The 17,618-nt window shown below is 45.1% G+C and overlaps 1 protein-coding gene across 7 annotated transcripts in view; it reads left to right on the top strand.

Annotated features, from left to right (window-relative positions):
* The first annotated feature begins 13,993 nt into the window (after positions 1-13,993).
* Positions 13,994-17,618, top strand: part of PIEZO2 (piezo type mechanosensitive ion channel component 2) — a 320,464-nt gene continuing 316,839 nt past the window's right edge. For all 7 annotated transcript variants that reach the window (XM_054192479.1, XM_054192473.1, XM_054192475.1 and 4 more), the window contains exon 1: positions 13,994-14,263. In XM_054192479.1, the coding sequence (XP_054048454.1) occupies positions 14,200-14,263 (64 nt within the window). In that variant the 5' untranslated portion in view covers positions 13,994-14,199. The remainder of the gene's footprint in view (positions 14,264-17,618) is intronic.

Genomic DNA, 17,618 nt, shown 5'->3' with positions numbered 1-17,618 from the left:
ATCCCAGGTCTCTGTGGGTAAGGGTGGAACAGCCAGGGATGAGCCTCTGGCAGGATACTAGGTCCAAGGAGACGAGGAAGTTGTAGGGAATGGTAAGCACAGAGGGAGTCATCCAAAACTGGATGGTAGAAATGAAAATATGCATGCATATATGATTAGAAAAGAGCTACTATTTGATCTTCCCTGTATCAGAGCCATTATGCTTACAAATAAGGAATTCATTTCTTATTTAGCACAGAAACTCTCTTTGTACTCGTTTATGTCAGTTGACTCCAAGCCCTGTGTTTAAAATGCCCCAAGGCTAGAATAGCTGTTTTCCTAGAGTCATATAGCAATACACATTTCAGCACCAATTTTCAGCTCAAAATCTAAAGTAATGCTAGTCTGGAAGCTAATACACCAAATTATAATTTCCCTCTATAGTTTGAATTTGGTCTGTGGAGTATCAACTGTTTAAATTTAGTGACATTTTAAGTCCACTTGGAAAGTAAGAAATATATTTCCTACTTCTGTGAAAGTCATCCGACAAGGAACCCAAGCACTTGGTTCTCTGATGTGAAAACTAGGATATTTTGCACAGCTGGAAGGTAATGCCAAATATCTTCCTTTTCTGGACCACTTCTCAGGTCCATAGAAATGTCAGTTCTGCTACACAAAGGGAAAAAAATGACATTCTCGTAAAATGTGTTTTGCAACAATTGTTTGTGGGTTTCTGCAGGGAAAGGGTCATGCTATTTTCTATTGTTACATTCAGATACAAACTGAAAAATGGTAAGTGTAAGGGGAAGGGGTTAAAAATAAATTTGAAGTAGAAAAAAAGTCTAATAAATTGGGTGAGTATGGAAAAATTCTGACAGACTATATAATTAAAACGGTTTATTTACCTTCTTCTCTATGACCAGGAGTATAGAAAACCCATAGGGAGGAGAAGTGGAATGAAAAACAATATTCTGTTAATAACCCAGCTGGTACAGACAAAGGAAGTGTCTGTGAGAGAGAGCAGAGGGGATGTGGGAGAACACTGCTTGCTGTCTCTGCGTTTCTTAGTAAAAACTTAGCAGAATATTATGCCTATGTTCCCCCTAACTCCACATTCTGGGGAGATGCTGTCAGCACCTTTCATGACCCAATGCACTTGGTATCTGGGCCTCAGTAGGTCGCTGGTCACAATGCACTTTTGGTGAATGTTTTATCTCCTGGGGCAAGTGCAGAACTTGCGTCTTTCATTCCTTTCTTTCATCTCTTTGAGCCATAACCTGTTCCCTGAAGTCATTGTTGTCATGGGATTTCCTTTTGGTTACCACAAACTGCATTACTAAATTGTACATGTTTTGCCACCATAAGCGATTCTTAGAGTTTTATCCAGCCATTGGAAAGTGCGGTACTAATGAAGAGGGTGAACAGGTCAAATAATTTCCTCTTGCTGCTTTTGCAGCCTAGAAGGTTTGAAAATGCCGAGGCAGCTCCTTGTTCTCCGAAGCACGTTCGTGTAGTCGGCTGCTTTCTTCTCAGGATTAACCTGGCATGCTCATATAAGTTCCTTCAAGGAAATTTAGGCCTAGATCTAAATTCTGATATTGTGCGATTGCCTTACGTGTACAACTGGGCAGCAGCTTCCTGCAAAAGACATGAGGTCGAGGTGGAACTAAGCCACGCGGTAACAGGAATCTATTATGTTACGTCAATGTCCTCAGCATCTTCCTTTTTTTCTTTCCTTTTTTTTTTTTTTCCATTTCGAATGTGTGTCGCTTGAATGCTACCCATCTGTATGGACCTAATGGTGATCAGGACGTGGGGTGGCTATGGGAAGATCTAAGGAAAAGCAGCAAACTGAAAGGCAGCTAAGCGTGGTTTCACAGACTGCGTTGGTTTAAACGAACATGCCCATGGCACGGAGCTGCTTTAAGGCTCAGTGCTTTCGGAGGGGAAGATGAGGGCGTGGAAAGGGGTAATAATATGAACATCCTCTTCCTTTGATGTTCATCTTGCAGTCTCTTTAAAATGGACACCAAAGTTTGATGGCATTTTCAGCATTCGTTTAAATAGATTGAAATGACTCTGAGCGACTCTACTGTAAAATCTCTGCAGTTTTGAAAGGCATGGGGCAGCCCTGCTGAAAGTCAGGAAAAAACAGAGAACAAAGAACAGCTACAATAAATAATAACCCTGTGAAAAAAAAAAAACACCCGAAAGACTGAGAGACTGCCACCATAAACATTATTTTGCAGGAAATGACAGTTCCTTAAAAATATTGGGAATAATTCTCTAAGGGAGGGAGAAAAACAACAAACCCTTTTCAATTTTAGAATTGCCAGTGATGTCAAGGCTAAACCATTCCCGTCTTGTGATCTTGACTAGATGGTCTCCGAGTACAAGTGCTGCAAGAATATAAATGTAACTTTTCCTGTAACACTGGATCCAGCAGCCCTGGTCCGAGCATGGCCCGTACAGTGTGACTGCTGATCACGTTAGCAGCTTTTGTGCCGTATTGCAGCAGCTCATCATGGAGAGGCACAGCTGCACTGAGCTGTTTGCCTGGGGTTTGAACTCTGACCTGGGGACTCTGCTCTCTCAAATGTGCTACCTGCATGCCTTACTGGTTGGCAGCTCCATTTTGGGTGGGCGTTAGCTGCAGATCTCAGTTGGGTGCAGGAGACTGGTAGGAAGGAGAAAAGGGGAAACTCAGAGACATTTGCCACAAGCCACGTTACTGCAGACGTGATGAATGCCGTGCTCCCCTCCTAGATATGCAATGTCTCTGAGGTGATACGTATTTCACACAGACATACAAAAAAGACTGCAATGATTGCTGCCCCTGCAGTTTGAGCAGTTTGTTTCTTAGACAACAATTTGCTCCTAAAAATTGCACCTAAGCCTTGAGTATGCGGCTCATTACTTTCTTACACTCAGGTAATAGTAAACACTGGGATCTAAAAGCTCAGCACGAATTTAGAAGCCACGTGTTTCACTAAATACTCCAGTCTGTATGCAGGGAAAGTACAAACCAAACATGGTTCATAGGGAATTCACTTCCTATATTTAGACTGCTTTACAAGTACATTTTTAAGTAAGAGAACTGATGTTTCCCCCACAGTTGTGGTTTAATACCTATACTAGCCATGAGTTTTATATTGATAATAGCTGTTTTATTATGAAAAGATGCTTTTGAAGCATTTCACAGCGTTTTGGTCCGTTAACAAGTTTTGCAACGAGCCATTTGATTACTGTCTTTGTAAAAGATTTTCTTGCAAGGAGGAAGCTTCAAAACAAAGCAGACAGGAGAGAATAATGGAAAACATTACTCTATATAGAAACTGAAGGTCATTCCTCTTATCTAGTATGTTTTCATCTGCAAAGAGACATGCACCATATGTTTAATAAAAAATTTGATCCCAACGAAAAAGTTCCTATCCTCCTCCATGAGTTTTTAGTTCTGTACTCTGTTTGGAAATAAACAGAAGCCACTTTGATATGGGTATGGAAAATAGTGAGAGGAGAACAGCCTGGAACATAACACTGCAAAACTGTTTGTGGGTATTTTGCAAATACATAGAAGGGATTTGAAGAAGGGGAAAGAGTTTTCCTTTCTCAAGTATACTTGTAAGTGCAAGGGACAGGAGGAGTTAATGGAAGGGGAAGGAGTAGATCTTCCTGCCTTGTCCCTAGAAGGATAAAGCTCAGCTCTGCCTCTGCTTTGTGTGAGATTTGAAGCAACTCATTCTCACTTTCGGCTCAGAGTGGTTGAGCCAGATAACTTGCTGTAATGGAAGGCAGCAGTGAAGTGCAGAGGCACCAGTTCCAGGTCTAGGTCAAATCCTACATCCAGCCCACTCATACTTGGTTATTTGCACTTCAGAGTCCAAGAGAGCTAGTGATAGCGTTTAGGCTGGCTTACACTTTTGTGTCCCTCAACTACAAAAGCCAACACGTTTTTATCACCCTGGTTAAGGTGATCAAGTGTAAGATTTAGCCTTATGCTCGAACAAGTCCCTCCTCGTGGAAATAAAAATATACCACAAAATGACAGTAGCAAAATGTGACTTTTTATTTTTATAGGCATTCCTCACTTTGGTTTTTCTGTTTTGTCTTTCTAGTCACGGTATTACAGCAGTAAGAACTTCTTTTTTTAAATTGCTTTTGCCTCTCTTCTGAAGGAAACGTGTTAGGGAAGGGACAGAGTGTTAGAACTGATCTTTAGTTAAAATTTCACTGTGCACTTCATAATTGGTCAGGATTTTTATGAACGTGTAGAAGAAATGAATGTAAATTACATGACGAGATTCACCAATGGGATGTTGACCATTTGCAATCTGCAGAAAGTCTATGCAGAGTTTTGCAAAAATTATAGTTGTCAGCTCGGCTGCCCAGGTGAAATACACCCTTGATAATGCTGTGCCACTGAGCTTAATTTTCCACTATAAGATAGATCGCTCTAAGTTCAGGAATTCCCTTAATCCAAACTAAACTGTGTATGTTGCTCTGGGCTGATCATAACCTGTTGCCCTCCACTGTTGCATTTTCCATGACGGATGTGCTGAATTCTCTTTCCAGCTGAACTGAGTTGGCCAAGGAGAGGCAGGGATGCAAAGGGCATGTTTGCACAGCCTAATGTCGGGTATTTAGGGCTCTAGTCTAATGATGGAAAACCTTACTGCACAGGATGCTACTGCATGTAGGAGCTGGGGAGTCCTGGCAGCCTGCTGCCCTACGGCCCTGCTGTCCATAAGGGCCTCTAATGGGCATGTAACCCAGGAAGGGCCCTCGCTGTCATCACTTCAGCCTTGCTAAGGAGTCAGTGGAGGAAGAGGTGAGCTTCTTCAGGGAAAAATCCATCACTCCCAAAATAGGAGCCCAGCTGCCATCTAATTTTATGCTCTGGGTTGCCCTCTGGAGGTGCCTGCAGTTCTCTGTTAACTTTATTGGAAGGCTGGTCTCCCAAGTTGAGTGATGAAAATATACGTAGGGCCTTCATATGTAAAACTTACCACAGATCTAATCTGTACATGTGCCCATTTCAATAATCAATCAAGTCACCACGTGGGCAGGGGTTTGTGCAGCAGCACAAGCACCTGGCAAGGTGTAGCGGTGCAGATCCTTTGGCCTCACTGCTGATGCTGCAGGTGTGTTTTGGGGCTGGGAACCACCTACACAAGCCCTGTACGAGCAGGACAGATGCAACAACTTGTGCCTGCATTGTTACTGTTCTTGCCACTAGCAGGCAGATGCCTCACGGATCTGTCACATGTGTGTTGCCTGGATCCCAGCACACCTCTCTGCAGAGGGAAAAAAACCAACCCAAGCAATTGGTTTATAAATCCCACATCAGAGAGCTGCATGACAACATTTGGATCTGATACTGTGGAGCCCCTTGTGCTCCTCTGGAGATGGACTCGACCCTGGTGTGAGTGATCACAGATCGTACACACAAATTGAATCCGCTTGCCATATTAAAAAATGCATTTCCAGTTCTCCTGGGCAGATCCAACAGTGTGTTCAGTTACTATTGTCTTCTTTTCAGATAGATTTTGGTAATTTTGAGTGCAGAACACAACTGGAAAAGGAAAATACAGAGTTAATGGGATAACATAATAAGAATTACCTGGGTAGGTACAAGTCCTCAATACTTAGCTTAAAGGATCTATTCCCAGAACAGATTCCAAAACTTTTTGTTTATGCTCTCTCCATAATGCAAATGGAAATTTTTACCTCTCTGGATAACGATCCCAAAGACTCAGAAGCTGTGAAAAGAACTTCCATGTGTTACCATTGCAAAACACTACAAATAGGGCTGCATCTAAAAGTCTACTGGGTTTTTTTGTTTGTTTAATGGAACCAGTTTGGGGATGCCTATGCAGGATCCAAAATATTTTTTTTGGTCACATGCCTGCATCAATTCCACATCTAAAACTCAGTTTGTACCCCAGAGCAAAGGAACAAATATTTAGGTTCTTTGCATTTTTATTTTTTAGTCCATAATGCAATGCTGAATCAAACCGGTGTCTGAATGAAGAGTTAGAATTGAGCTTTTCTGAAACACAAATATTACTTAGGATTCCATCCTGTGCACTCTAGTCATGTGCTGCATAAGTTTTATATTCCTTTTCCAGTGGCGCTCTTTCTCTTATGAATTAACGTAGTGTTTTTCTAGGACAAACTTCTCCTCTTGTGCCATGAAACAGATGTGTTACAAGCAGAGGCATGATGTGTTCGCCTTTTGCCAGCTTTGACTCCTTGGCTTGGAGCAGAGTTTGCAGTCCATGCCCGTTCTCCAGGTCATCAAGGATGTGAGCAGAGGCTAGCTGTCCCGCCCTTGGTGTAGCAGGAATTCTGAGAGCTCGGCTTGAAGCTCTCTCCTTAGTTCAGCGATAATTCTTTGGAGTTGCTGAATTTTCACTGCTAAAGAGATGTCTGTCTGACCTCCAAAACAGTCCCCACAAACGAATTAACAGAGTGGTGTTTTTTATTTTTCCTCCTTGAGCTGTCAGGCAGCATGCATGCCTTTCCCCTTTCACCTCAAAGTGGACTAAATTTCTAGCATTATTATCTAATTATAGCACTGGTCATTGGAATGGAAAATTATTGGTACTTGTTTTTCCGTTGCTGGTTGCTCTGGGGACAGATACTCCTATCCAAATGTGTTAGATTTAAAAATTATTTTTAAATGTACACTGTTGTACAGAGCAACCCTGCCAGGTATTCTCTCTCTTGCCTGGAGCTATTCATCAGCTGACTTCCTCCTACTTCTCCTCGACTCCCTCTTTCCTACCCCTTACAGGGATGAAACACACACCTGTGTGTGTGCACAAAACCATTTCCTTCCCTTCTCTGCCTCATTTTGCCCCTCTCCTCCGAGCCTAGTTTCTCCTTTAGCTGCTAAGGGCTTCTCTCAAGGAGCTTTATACCCCAGGGACATAAAATTAAGAAAGGGGGAGAGGGGAAGGGCTGTGTGTCTGCTCAACCGTTAGGGGATGGGCATGGGTCATGCCAAAGCACTAAGAAAGGGCAGCAGCTTTCCTAGCAGAGTCCTGCCGGAGCGACTCCCCTTTCCAACCCAAAACTCCTGTCTGCTTCTTTAACGTTGCGGAGCTGCTTGAGGCTGCCGAAGATGTGGTAACAATGCAGATGGGATTTGGAAGGACTTGCCTGGAGAAGAGGAGGCTGAGGGGAGACCTTATCACCCTCTACAACTACCTGAAAGGAGGCTGTAGAGAGATGGGGGCTGACCTCTTCTCCCTGGTGACAAGTGATAGGACAAGAGGAAACGGGTTCAAGTTATATCAGCGGAGGTTTAGATTGGATATTAGGAAACATTTTTTCACTGAAAGGGTTATTAAACATTGGAATAGGCTGCCCGGGGAGGTGGTGGATTCACCATCCCTGGAGGTGTTTAAAAAAAGGGTAGATGGGGCACTTAGGGACATGGTTTAGAAGTGGTTTTTGTCAGGGTAAGTTAATGGTTGGACTTGATGATCTTAAAGGTCCCTTCCAACCTCAGCGATTCTATGATTCTATGACTTTTTTTCAGCGTCCATTTAAAGGAAAAAAAAGGGAGACGATGTGCTTCTCCAGTCCTTTTGGGGAGGGAGTGTTCCAATAGTAGGCTCTGCAGAAAGGCAAGGCAGAGTGAGGTGGAAGAAATGTAGGGAAACTGAAAACAGACTGGGGTCAGGCTGGAGGCATTTCGTTGTCCCATGAAAAGGGGGTGCTCCCTGCCTTCGAGGCATGAGTGAGTGAGGAAGAGTGTTTTCGGGACATGCCTGCCCACTGTCCAGCTGTCAGGGATGGTGTATTTCAGTCACAGTCGGCTTAAACTGGATCTGAACTAAGGACCTGGAGGAGTTCGTGGTTTCCTTGATTGCGTAGGCTCAGCTGGAGGAAGGAGTTCTGGCTGAAACACAGGTGTGTGCAGCGATGTCTGCTCTTTCACTTGGGTAATAAATCTATTATTTTACTGCTATACTGCTCCGCGGAGAATTCTGGTTTTGGTCCAGTGTGTTTTGGGATCTGCTCAGCCTCATTTCTCGTCGCTCTGAGCTGATGCCGCCAGCAGAAGTGTAAATTGCGACCGTGCCTCTGTGATGCAAAGGCCCGTCTCTCCCTTGGCTACTAAACCGAATGTAACTCATATCACCACCCCAGCAGAGCAAAGTTGACAGCCATTACACCAAAGGAGTCCAGAGCAATGCTTTATGTTTTTATTCCAGCTAGCTCAGATCTGTTGCATAGCTGCGTGTTTACAATGATTTGCGTAGGACTGTCTTGGAACCGCTTCGTTTCAGCGCACACTTTATGATCTCTTTGTAATTAGCCAGAATCAGACCAATAATCCCACTTACAGAGCATAACCAAGAAGAATTGTGTTTTATGTCATTATTCCAGACTTGTTTTAAAACTTTCTTGAAACTATACTTAAAATGTAAATGTATTTAACAAATGCCCTAAATGGTTAATTTTTATTCAGTGACGAGTAGGAAGTTTATCACTTGTGTTTTTTTCAGATTGAAAATTAATCTTGACAAGCTATGTTCTTATACTAGACAGTTTTAATTATGTGACATGCCTGTTTGTTATTTGAGAGTCTGCTCATGTTTGGACTCTTAACATGCAGGGAAAAACTCATAGTTCATTGTTTATTGGACAACCCTTGCTGATTTCAGATAATCTTTTTCAAAAGTCTTTCAATGTAAAATGTGATTACACACAGGCAGGTAACCACGCACGCTGAATTAGAATTCTTTTTCCTGCTTTTTTTTTCCACTACTGAGGAGTGATGCTTAACATTTCCTGGCATAATTTGTCCCAGAAATCTTAAAATACTAATAATCTAATTAAAAATTATTAATAGTACTAATAATCCTTCGCTGTGGAAGCTATCCTATATTTCCTATTCCACCAAGAAAAGAAACTTGCAACTAAACAAAACAGTGGTTCATCTGCTGAAACTTACTTGATGTGAAAGGAGCAAACTAATTCATGTATAATTGCTAAAATTTGCTCCTGATATGAGTAAATTCACAGGTATGTAATGCCACAGCTCCATGAGAAGATCCCACTTTCCTTTCGCCTTGTCTACCCTCTTGTTAATGGATCTCAAAGAGCTTTCCTGTATTATTGATTCAGCCGCATGATGCATGCGGGAGGAGCTCGGGGATGTCTTTCCATCAGTTCAGTCAGCAGCTCTGTTTTGTTAGTCCTCTGCACTGACCACTAGACAATTCTGTTTTTCTAATCACTCATTATGAATGCTGCTCCTAACGATTCATTTCTCATATATGTGGAAGTGTTCAGGAGTCAGGAAAAGATTTCCTTTCTAATTGCAGCTAAAGTTAATGATGCCTTAACATACCGTTTGGATTCTGCCCAGTTCGATGTCTTACGAAATGTGACTAAACTAGAAAGAAGTATGTAACAGATATCTCCTATTGCTTTTAAAATTATTCTCAGGTAAAGACGATAATGCTTTGATGCTTCCTCATTGATCAGATTGTAAAATCCAGCGGAACAAGACCAGCAGTCAACAAAGGTTTCTATAAATAGATATTTACTGTGCAAGACAAAAAATTCTAGACCGTCTGTGACACGAATGGTGAAGATTACCAAAGGCTAGGAGGGGACCACAATCAGACCTTTAGTAATGCATCTGATTTTAGAAAGTTTTCTGCAAACCTTGTGCCCGGTTCTAACTCAGCTGAAATGAGTGGTGAAATTATGGATTAATGAATGGAAGATAAATGAAGCATGGGGGAAATTTGGAGGCTCCTAGGAAAATTTCCTGCTTTGCTGGGGCAGCTGAAAATTTCTAAGGATGCCTACTCAGCATAGATTTGAGTGGAATGAATTTCCGTATCATAAGGCAAGACAAGCTCATCGTTTAAGACGATAAAATAGTTACTGAATACTGCTGGTACTGGGGAGTTAAACTGACTCTGAACCAAAAGTCAACTTGAACTGTTTTTTTTTTAACTTCTCTTGAACCAGAACTGAACTTGAATGTTATTGTGAAGCTTAGCTGACTTCATGCTGGAAGTGAACAATAACAGCTTCAGTCAGAGCTGAATGTGAACTAAGTCAAAAAACTGAATCGCTTGACTCCTGGTGGGCCGCTGCAGGCTGCTCCCCCAGCTGCTGACAGGGCTGAGCAGGAGGGGACTTCCAGAACAGGTAAGAGGAGCAGGATGTTTTCGTGTAGTCTTATGGAGCATGGATCAAGAGACACAGCACACTAGTTAATCATCACTGTATATGTTAAAGCCATTTCCTTCCCCGCAGGTCCCCGAAGCAGGACTCTCATAGTGGAAGAATAACAAATATAATCCAGCTTTGTATAGCAGTGATTGCCCTGAAAAGGCTTCAGTAACTTCTCCTGCCTTTCAATGGGACTTAATGCCTTGACGCTTCTTTGCATAGGGGAGTTTTATTTCTTCAGCTAGTTTAGCACTCATTTATGGAGCTCAACAACTGTATGGATTGTGTGAGTGTGTATATATGTACGTGTGTGTGTGTATATATATATATTTATCCATACACAAGCCCTTGTTTATGTTATCCCAAGTCTGTGGGTGTCAGAACATTGCCATGAGTTCATGATTCAAACCGAAAAACAAATAAGATAGATGAGGCAATTAGAAGAAGTTTCTGAACAGTGATATTTTGGACAGTCAGTCAGGTCAACACAGTTAATTTCCATCAGCAGTTCTAATGTTCTACCTAACAGAATTGGTGACACAATATATTCTGGATTTCTTTTCCCCCAGTAACTCTCTTGGCCTCTGAACTCTATTAACTGCAACTGGTTTTGCATATTGGATGAAGCAGGGATAATGTTTTTCCAAAATTCCCACAAGTTATTGCCACAGGAAAGGTGACAAGGTGAGGTGGAGCAAATCTCTTCACACCTGAAGTTTGTTTCTTCTATTCCGCTTCCCTCTCTTCATTAAGGCCTCCTCAACTTCCCCACTGCTGAAATGTTTTCACCTGAGGTGGGGTGTTACACACCTGGTGGTGGGTGTGTGTGGGTGTGGGGGGGTGTGATAGATAGATAGATAGATAGATAGATAGATAGATAGATAGATAGATAGATAGATAGATAGATAGATAGATAGATTGATTGATCGATCGATCCTGGTGGTTGAAAAGAAGGGAAAGAAATGCTGGTAGGTGGTGAGATTGCTGTGTCTGCTTGCACAACCTGGAATTTTCCTCTGGTTCGCAGAGGGAAAGACAAGAACTGTATGGTCCACAAGTGGGATTTCACTAAGTTGTATGCCCTTAGGGAAGAAACAGCCCTCCTGCTTTATATTCAAACTGCTTTTTATGTCACTTGCAAAACTGGTACTAGCTAAGTAAACTCCTGGCTGTCCTCCACATGTTGTTCTCTATTATATACACTTAATTCAACAGATGCTTTCCCCATTAATTCAGTTTCTCTTTCTGCATTACCTATTTTAGTCAGAGTCCTATGCTTTATTGTTTCCATGCTGGCTAATAGCGCTCCTCCAATTTTCAGGTTAATGCATTTACCGTTCCTGTCAACAGCTGAACTACAGAAGGTGTACACGTGGGTTTTTTTTTTACATTTCTTATCACTACAGAGGTATGGTTGGACGATGGATGTCTGTCTCATTGTTCTTTCAAAAGTATGTGTATGCAAACAGTTAACTCCCGGCGGCTGTGAGGAAGAAATGTTGCCATTCACGCGAAAGACGTTTTAGCCAAAAGGTGGCACTGCGGCTGCACAGATTTTGCAGCAGATGAGCAGTCTGGCAGAAGGTGAGGAGCCACTCAATACATGTATTTTTAACTCCGCTTTTCATACCTTAGGAAAGGTAAGTATTGAAAACTGGCTAAGTATTTCCCAAACGTTAGAATAAAAATCGGTGCTTCGGAAAGAAAACAATCTGGTAGCTGTACTATAAAAGTAATAAATACTTTATCCTTGCTTTAGTGAATCTGAATGACTGAATAAAAAACCCTGATCGTATCTGAAAAGGTGCTGCCAAAGTGCACAGAATATTTCAGCCATGCATGTGTCCTACACATACAGGTTACTCCTATTAACTGCTTGCTTTGTAGCCTGTAAGGCAAAGGGAGCTTCCTTAGTAACTCTGAGTTTCTGAGACAGATCCCGCGGTCTTAAAACAATGCTGGGGTTGACTTTCCCCTGGGCTGATCAGATACTTCATTAGCAGATTAAGTACTACCGGATCCTAGCATTTTAACACCTGCAAACACGATCACTCAGCATATTCCCAAAGATGGATGCATACAGAAGCCTACACCAGAAGACTGAGAATCACGTATCCGGGCTTGGTTCAGTGTCCAGATGGTCCGGATGAGCCGCACTGGGCCTGACTGCAGGAAGGGAGGGAGCGATGTCCCCAGGCTGTGCCCCGCCACTGAGTTGTCACATTCATCCTGCTGGGACGGGGGCTGTGTTACCATCTCTGTTGAGGCAGACAGATGTTACGTTTAAACTCCATGCGCACGCTCATGTCCGAGTGGGAAAGGATGGTACTTCTTCCTCGGAGGCTTAGGATTTCATGATATGGGTCCTTTGTGATATGGCTCCTTTTAATGGACTTGTTAGGCGTATTGAATTAGCATCTGTAGCTGATTTTTCTTAGCTTTCCTGAGAATTTTCATGCATGTAAGTCTGGAGTTCTTTACTTTCTAGATATTCTAATGTCAGAGTCAGTGAGCCTGTTATATAGTATTTGACTATCTGAATAATTTGCCATTATTCATAAAACAAAAATTGGATATCCACATGGCTCAACACACGCCATTTGGACCCCCAAAACACAAATATTTTCCTTTTTCTTTAAAAGGCCCTTTGTATTTTCCTGTGAGTCACACTCAAGTTTGCAAACATTTTTCTCTGCAACAGGGAGATAAAAATTATTATTTTTTTTTTTTTAAAGCAAAGGGTGCTTAAGTAATCACAAGAGTAAAAAAGGCAGGACTTCAAGAGCAGATCTAAGACTTCTTAGGTTTGAAGTAGGACTGGATGAGGTCCTTCACCCAGAAGAAGTGCTGAGAATTCCCGTTGAGGGCTACAAGGTCGCTGTTCCCGCTTTCCCCTGCTCCAGATCTCACACGAGAGCCACGAGTTCTTTCCAGCACTGTCCCCGCCGAGAGGACGTTCTGTCTAAACTTGCCTGGTTTAAGCAGGAACGATTGCGGTGTGCTGCCGAAGACTAAATGGGCTTTTACTTGTATTAATATCAACATGCACAACTTTCTATTTTACAGCATCACCATTTCAACCCAAACTATTAGGTTTATCCAGCGCTCGCACCAGGGATGCACCAGCTGAGCCTTGAAACTGCCCCTTTAAACCCAGAGCCCTTTCTAACCAGCACCATATTTTAACGGGTAAAATAGCTTTCCAGAAAAGTCAAACACATTCCAGCCACCGCAGATCTACTTTTTTCTTTTTTTTCTTTTTTTCTTTTTTTTTTTTTTTCCAGGCGACAACTTTCTAGTGGACCAAAACGCGCTGCTGAAACCTGGGCCGGGAAATGAAGCAATTGGAGAAAACTGGTTGTCCGCTCCAGGAAAAAAAAAACCAAACAACAAACAACACAAAATAAACCAACAAAAAATTCAGTGAAAAATAATAGTAATTTTTAAAAAATCAGGTTAAAAAAAAATATATATATTCCAGTAAAAAAAAACACCCAAAGACCAACACGAAAAGAAGGGTTAAGGAAAACGGGAAAGCTCTAAGTGCAGAACGGGGGGGGGGCGACAGCGCGGTGGCAGGACGGTCCCAAGGGGGGTTGGGGGGGGGGGCAGGAGCAGGCAGCGAGCGCCCGGCCCCCTGGCGGCGGGGCGGGGCGCGGGGCTGCCGCCGGCTGGGCCGACCCGGGAGCGGCGGAGCTGGGGGGCTGCCTGCTCCGCTCCGCGCTGCCGGCGGAGGGCGGTGGGGGGAGCCCCGAGGGGGCGGGCGTGTGTGTGTGTGTGCGTGCCCCGGCCCGGGGGGCGCGGCGCGGCGAGGCGCTGGTGGCACGGGCAGCCGCCGGGATGCGGCGGGAGGCGTGAGGCGGCGCGGCGGAGGCGAGGCGAGGCGGGGGGACGGGCGATGCTCCGCCGGCGCGGCGGCTCCGCGCACGGGCGGATCTAAAAGCGGAGGTGGCGGCGCGCAGAGAGGGACGGCTCTCCGGCCGGCCGGCCGGCCGCGACCCCCGCCCCGCCGCGATGGCCACCGAGGTGGTGTGCGGGCTCACCTTCCGGCTGCTCCTGCCCGTGTGCCTGACTGCCGGTACGTCCCTACCTCCCTCCCTCCCTCCGTCGGTGGGTTGCGCGTCCCGGGGGCCGCCGGACCGTCCTCGCCGCACGGGTTGGGGGATGCTGCGCTCTCCTTCCTCGCGGCTGCTCCCGCGTTCCTCTGTTTCCCCAAGAAACTTTTAAACTTCGCAGCTCACCCTTTTTTCTTACGTATTTGTTGTTATTAGGCGGGTTTTTTTGTTGCTGTCCGCCCTGGGGGTGCGGGGTTCGCACGTGTGGCGGGGGCTCCGCTCGCTGCCGCAGCGGCGGGGCGCGCAGCGGAGTGCGGGGCTCCGCGGTTCCTCGCTCAGGAAAAACTGCCGCTGGTTCCCGTGCCCCGCGTCGCCCCGCACTCTCGGGGAAGGCGTGAGAGAGAGGAGGATTCAGCCCTCCGGGCATTTTGGTTCATCTGCCTTGTTGGGGGCTCGGGGGTACTTTGTAAAAGCGAGGAGTGAGCGTGTTTCGGAAGGAGCGGCTCTCTAATTTACGGAGGTTTTTCAGGAGGGAGATTTTTCTCCTTTTGAGAGAGAAATTTCAGTTTATTAAATCGCGTTACTCAGCAGGCGGCCATCCAAGAAGGGAATTATTTTTGGATGGAGGACTGCGGTGTCCAGCCGTGGGTGAATATGTTAATATTAATCCGTGCCCTCCGCACAGTTTGAAAATAAAAGTCTGAAGAAGCAACGATCGCTCGTTAGGTCGGTAGGACGACGGGCTCGCCTCGAAAGCCGCGGTTGCGGAGGGCGGCGCGGCCGGGGCTGGTGCCTGGCGGGGCGGTGGGGGCCTGCGGGGCGGGAGGAGGGAAAGCGGGGGTCGGGGATGGTGCCCACTCCCCGCAGGGCGCGGAAAGAAACCCCTCGGCGTTCAGCCCCGCGCCGCGCATCCTCCGCGGGCGGCGGAGCGGTGCCGGCTGTACTTTGCGCGGCCGCCGCGGGGCTGCCGGGACGGTCCCGGCCGCCGCCAGCCCCTTCCCGGTCCCCTTCCTGGCCTCCCAGGACACGGCTGCCCAGCGGCCCCCCGAAACACGCAGACTTCCCAGGGCTTTGCCCTTGACAAGCCCCGTGGTGGCCTGGCCAACGCCGCTCGATCTCGGCATCTTCCCTCTGCCGTGCCTGAAGGTCGCAGACGCTCTCGATCCAGGTGCCCTCCACTGCCTCCGACTTCTCCGGGAATGAGGACGCGGACCCTATCCTCAGCCCCGCCAGAGGCGTGCGGGACCCAGGCCGCTCCCTGGTGCCCCGTGGTGTGCAGCCCCATTTGTTTTCATGGACTGGCAGTGAAAATGCGCTTTTCCCCCCGTTGCTTTGGTTGAGGTGGTGTGGTGAGTGCTGTTAGCGGGGTTGTACGAAGGGTGAGATGGAGGCAGCTTTCCAGCCCATCACCAGTGCTTACACCCGCTTTCTGCGCCTTCCAAAGCCTGTGGTCCCCCTGCAGGTGCCTAGCCCTGCGCTTGATGGCCACCGCTGGGTCTGGGGAGGCCGTATTTCCCCAGGCCCATGGCAGCAGGTGAGGGCCCCCGCCTGCTTTGAGGTCATCCCTGTGCAATCTGGTGTCAGTGCCTTGGTGGTTTGTGGGAATGCTGTGTGTGGAGGAGCTGGGTGGTGGTGGATGTGGCTGGCAGCAGGTTGCCCTCGAGGCCAAGGGGTGGTGGTACCAGGCAGGTCTTTCAGTGCTGGGTACAGGGCACCCCTTGTTTGAAACCTGTTGGGCTCCGTCAATGTTTTCTTTAGTCTTGTGAAAGATTGTTGGGTTATGGATGAGGATGATTTTGCTGAAAAGACACGTGGGGAGAAGGGAAAATTCTAGAAGATAGGTCGTGTTCAGGTGGAATTTGTTTATACTATTCCTAATAACATAATATATAGCTGTGATACTGGAATAGTGCTGGTATTGTTCTTTCAGGTGCTCACTCTGGTTCTTGCCAAACTCTTTCTGTATCAAAACAAGTCAGATAAAACTGTTTTGCTGTCCTGGTTCCTGATATTTAGTAATGCAGAGGTATTTTCGCATTGCAGTAGTATCTCCACAGATGAGAACTGATGTTGTCATGAATTGCTTATGGTCATAAATCTTATTAATTGAAGGTTAATCGAAACATAAAACCTGAAGGAGGGACTTCCCGTATTGAGTATGAAAAAGAAATCCTGCTGCGGAGCTTTTGGTTTTGGACCCAGTGATCTTATTCAGTTGGATTTGAGAGAGGAATCAGTAAATGAACAAACATCTTTTCTCTTAGCTTAATTTACTGTGTCTCTAGGTGTTGTTCTTTTCCCCTCTACAAGCTGTTAGCAGAGCCCTCACTGGGGTGAAACCTAGTTCAGGCTGCTTCACTTCTCCACTTCTCTTCCATACGCACCTGAGTTATCTCTGAGCCAATGCTCTCCTCCTTTCCAAGGCATCAAGAAAGTGTTTTGTGGGCTTCTGGAAAAAGGCTTTTTAGAGTTCATATATCAGGGTGATGTTTTTTGTATGACTTACGGTGAGGTTACATCCGCAGCTGAAAAGCTGCCACGAGGATGCAGAGTGATGCCTTGTGTCTCCTGCCCCTGTCTGAGCAGTAAATGCGTCCGGCAGTGCCAAAAGGGTGGAAATGCAGAGTTGTTCTTTTGGTTCAGAATCTCTGTGTGTGTGATTTTAAAATGCTAGGTAGGTTACTCTAGTTTCTCATCGTGGTATGATTTGCTTTTCTGTTTCTAAGAGTAGAAAGTAACAAGGTTGGAGAGCCCTGACGAGGTGTGTGGAGGACTATGGCAGCTGTGGCAAACTTGTTAAAAATAATGCGTCCGCTAAGCTGAAAGATGATTTCTTTAAATACTTTAGAAATGGTTAATGCTTTAAATCCTTCATACTTTAGTATACTTTATAGTATAATAATATACTTTTTTTTAAAAGCAAGTAAAATTTAATACTAACGCTAGTTATCTTTGCTCGTATGAAGTACTTTCCAAGCATTGATTAGGACCACGTAACTGAGATAACACAATTCCTTATAAGAATTTTTTAGGATCAGATCTGTAGCACTGAAGAGTGTAATCTTGTGCAGGTAAGCCTAGATGTATCCATTTATAGCTCAAGAATGACGTGTCTTGAGCGTCTGCTGAAGACAGGAAATTTAACATGCGTAAAACGAAAGACTTTGGAGATTGAAAAGCTGACTGTGGGCTTATGACTTCAAAGTTGATCCACCATCATGTTATTTTCATGATAAAATCTTATGTTCAGTCTGTTGCGAACCTGGAGCTTAAACGATAACTCAGAGTAATGTGAAACTTCCTTGAAAATGAAGTCTTGTGTTCTGCAGTAAACCAGAGAGAATTGGATTTGTTGTTCTTTTTTTTTTTTTTTTTTTT

The sequence above is a fragment of the Rissa tridactyla genome, chromosome 2, assembly GCF_028500815.1.
Source record: "Rissa tridactyla isolate bRisTri1 chromosome 2, bRisTri1.patW.cur.20221130, whole genome shotgun sequence".
Lineage (NCBI taxonomy): Eukaryota > Metazoa > Chordata > Aves > Charadriiformes > Laridae > Rissa > Rissa tridactyla.
The sequence above is the reverse complement of the archived record's forward strand: the minus strand, read 5'-3'. Positions and strand labels throughout refer to the sequence as shown.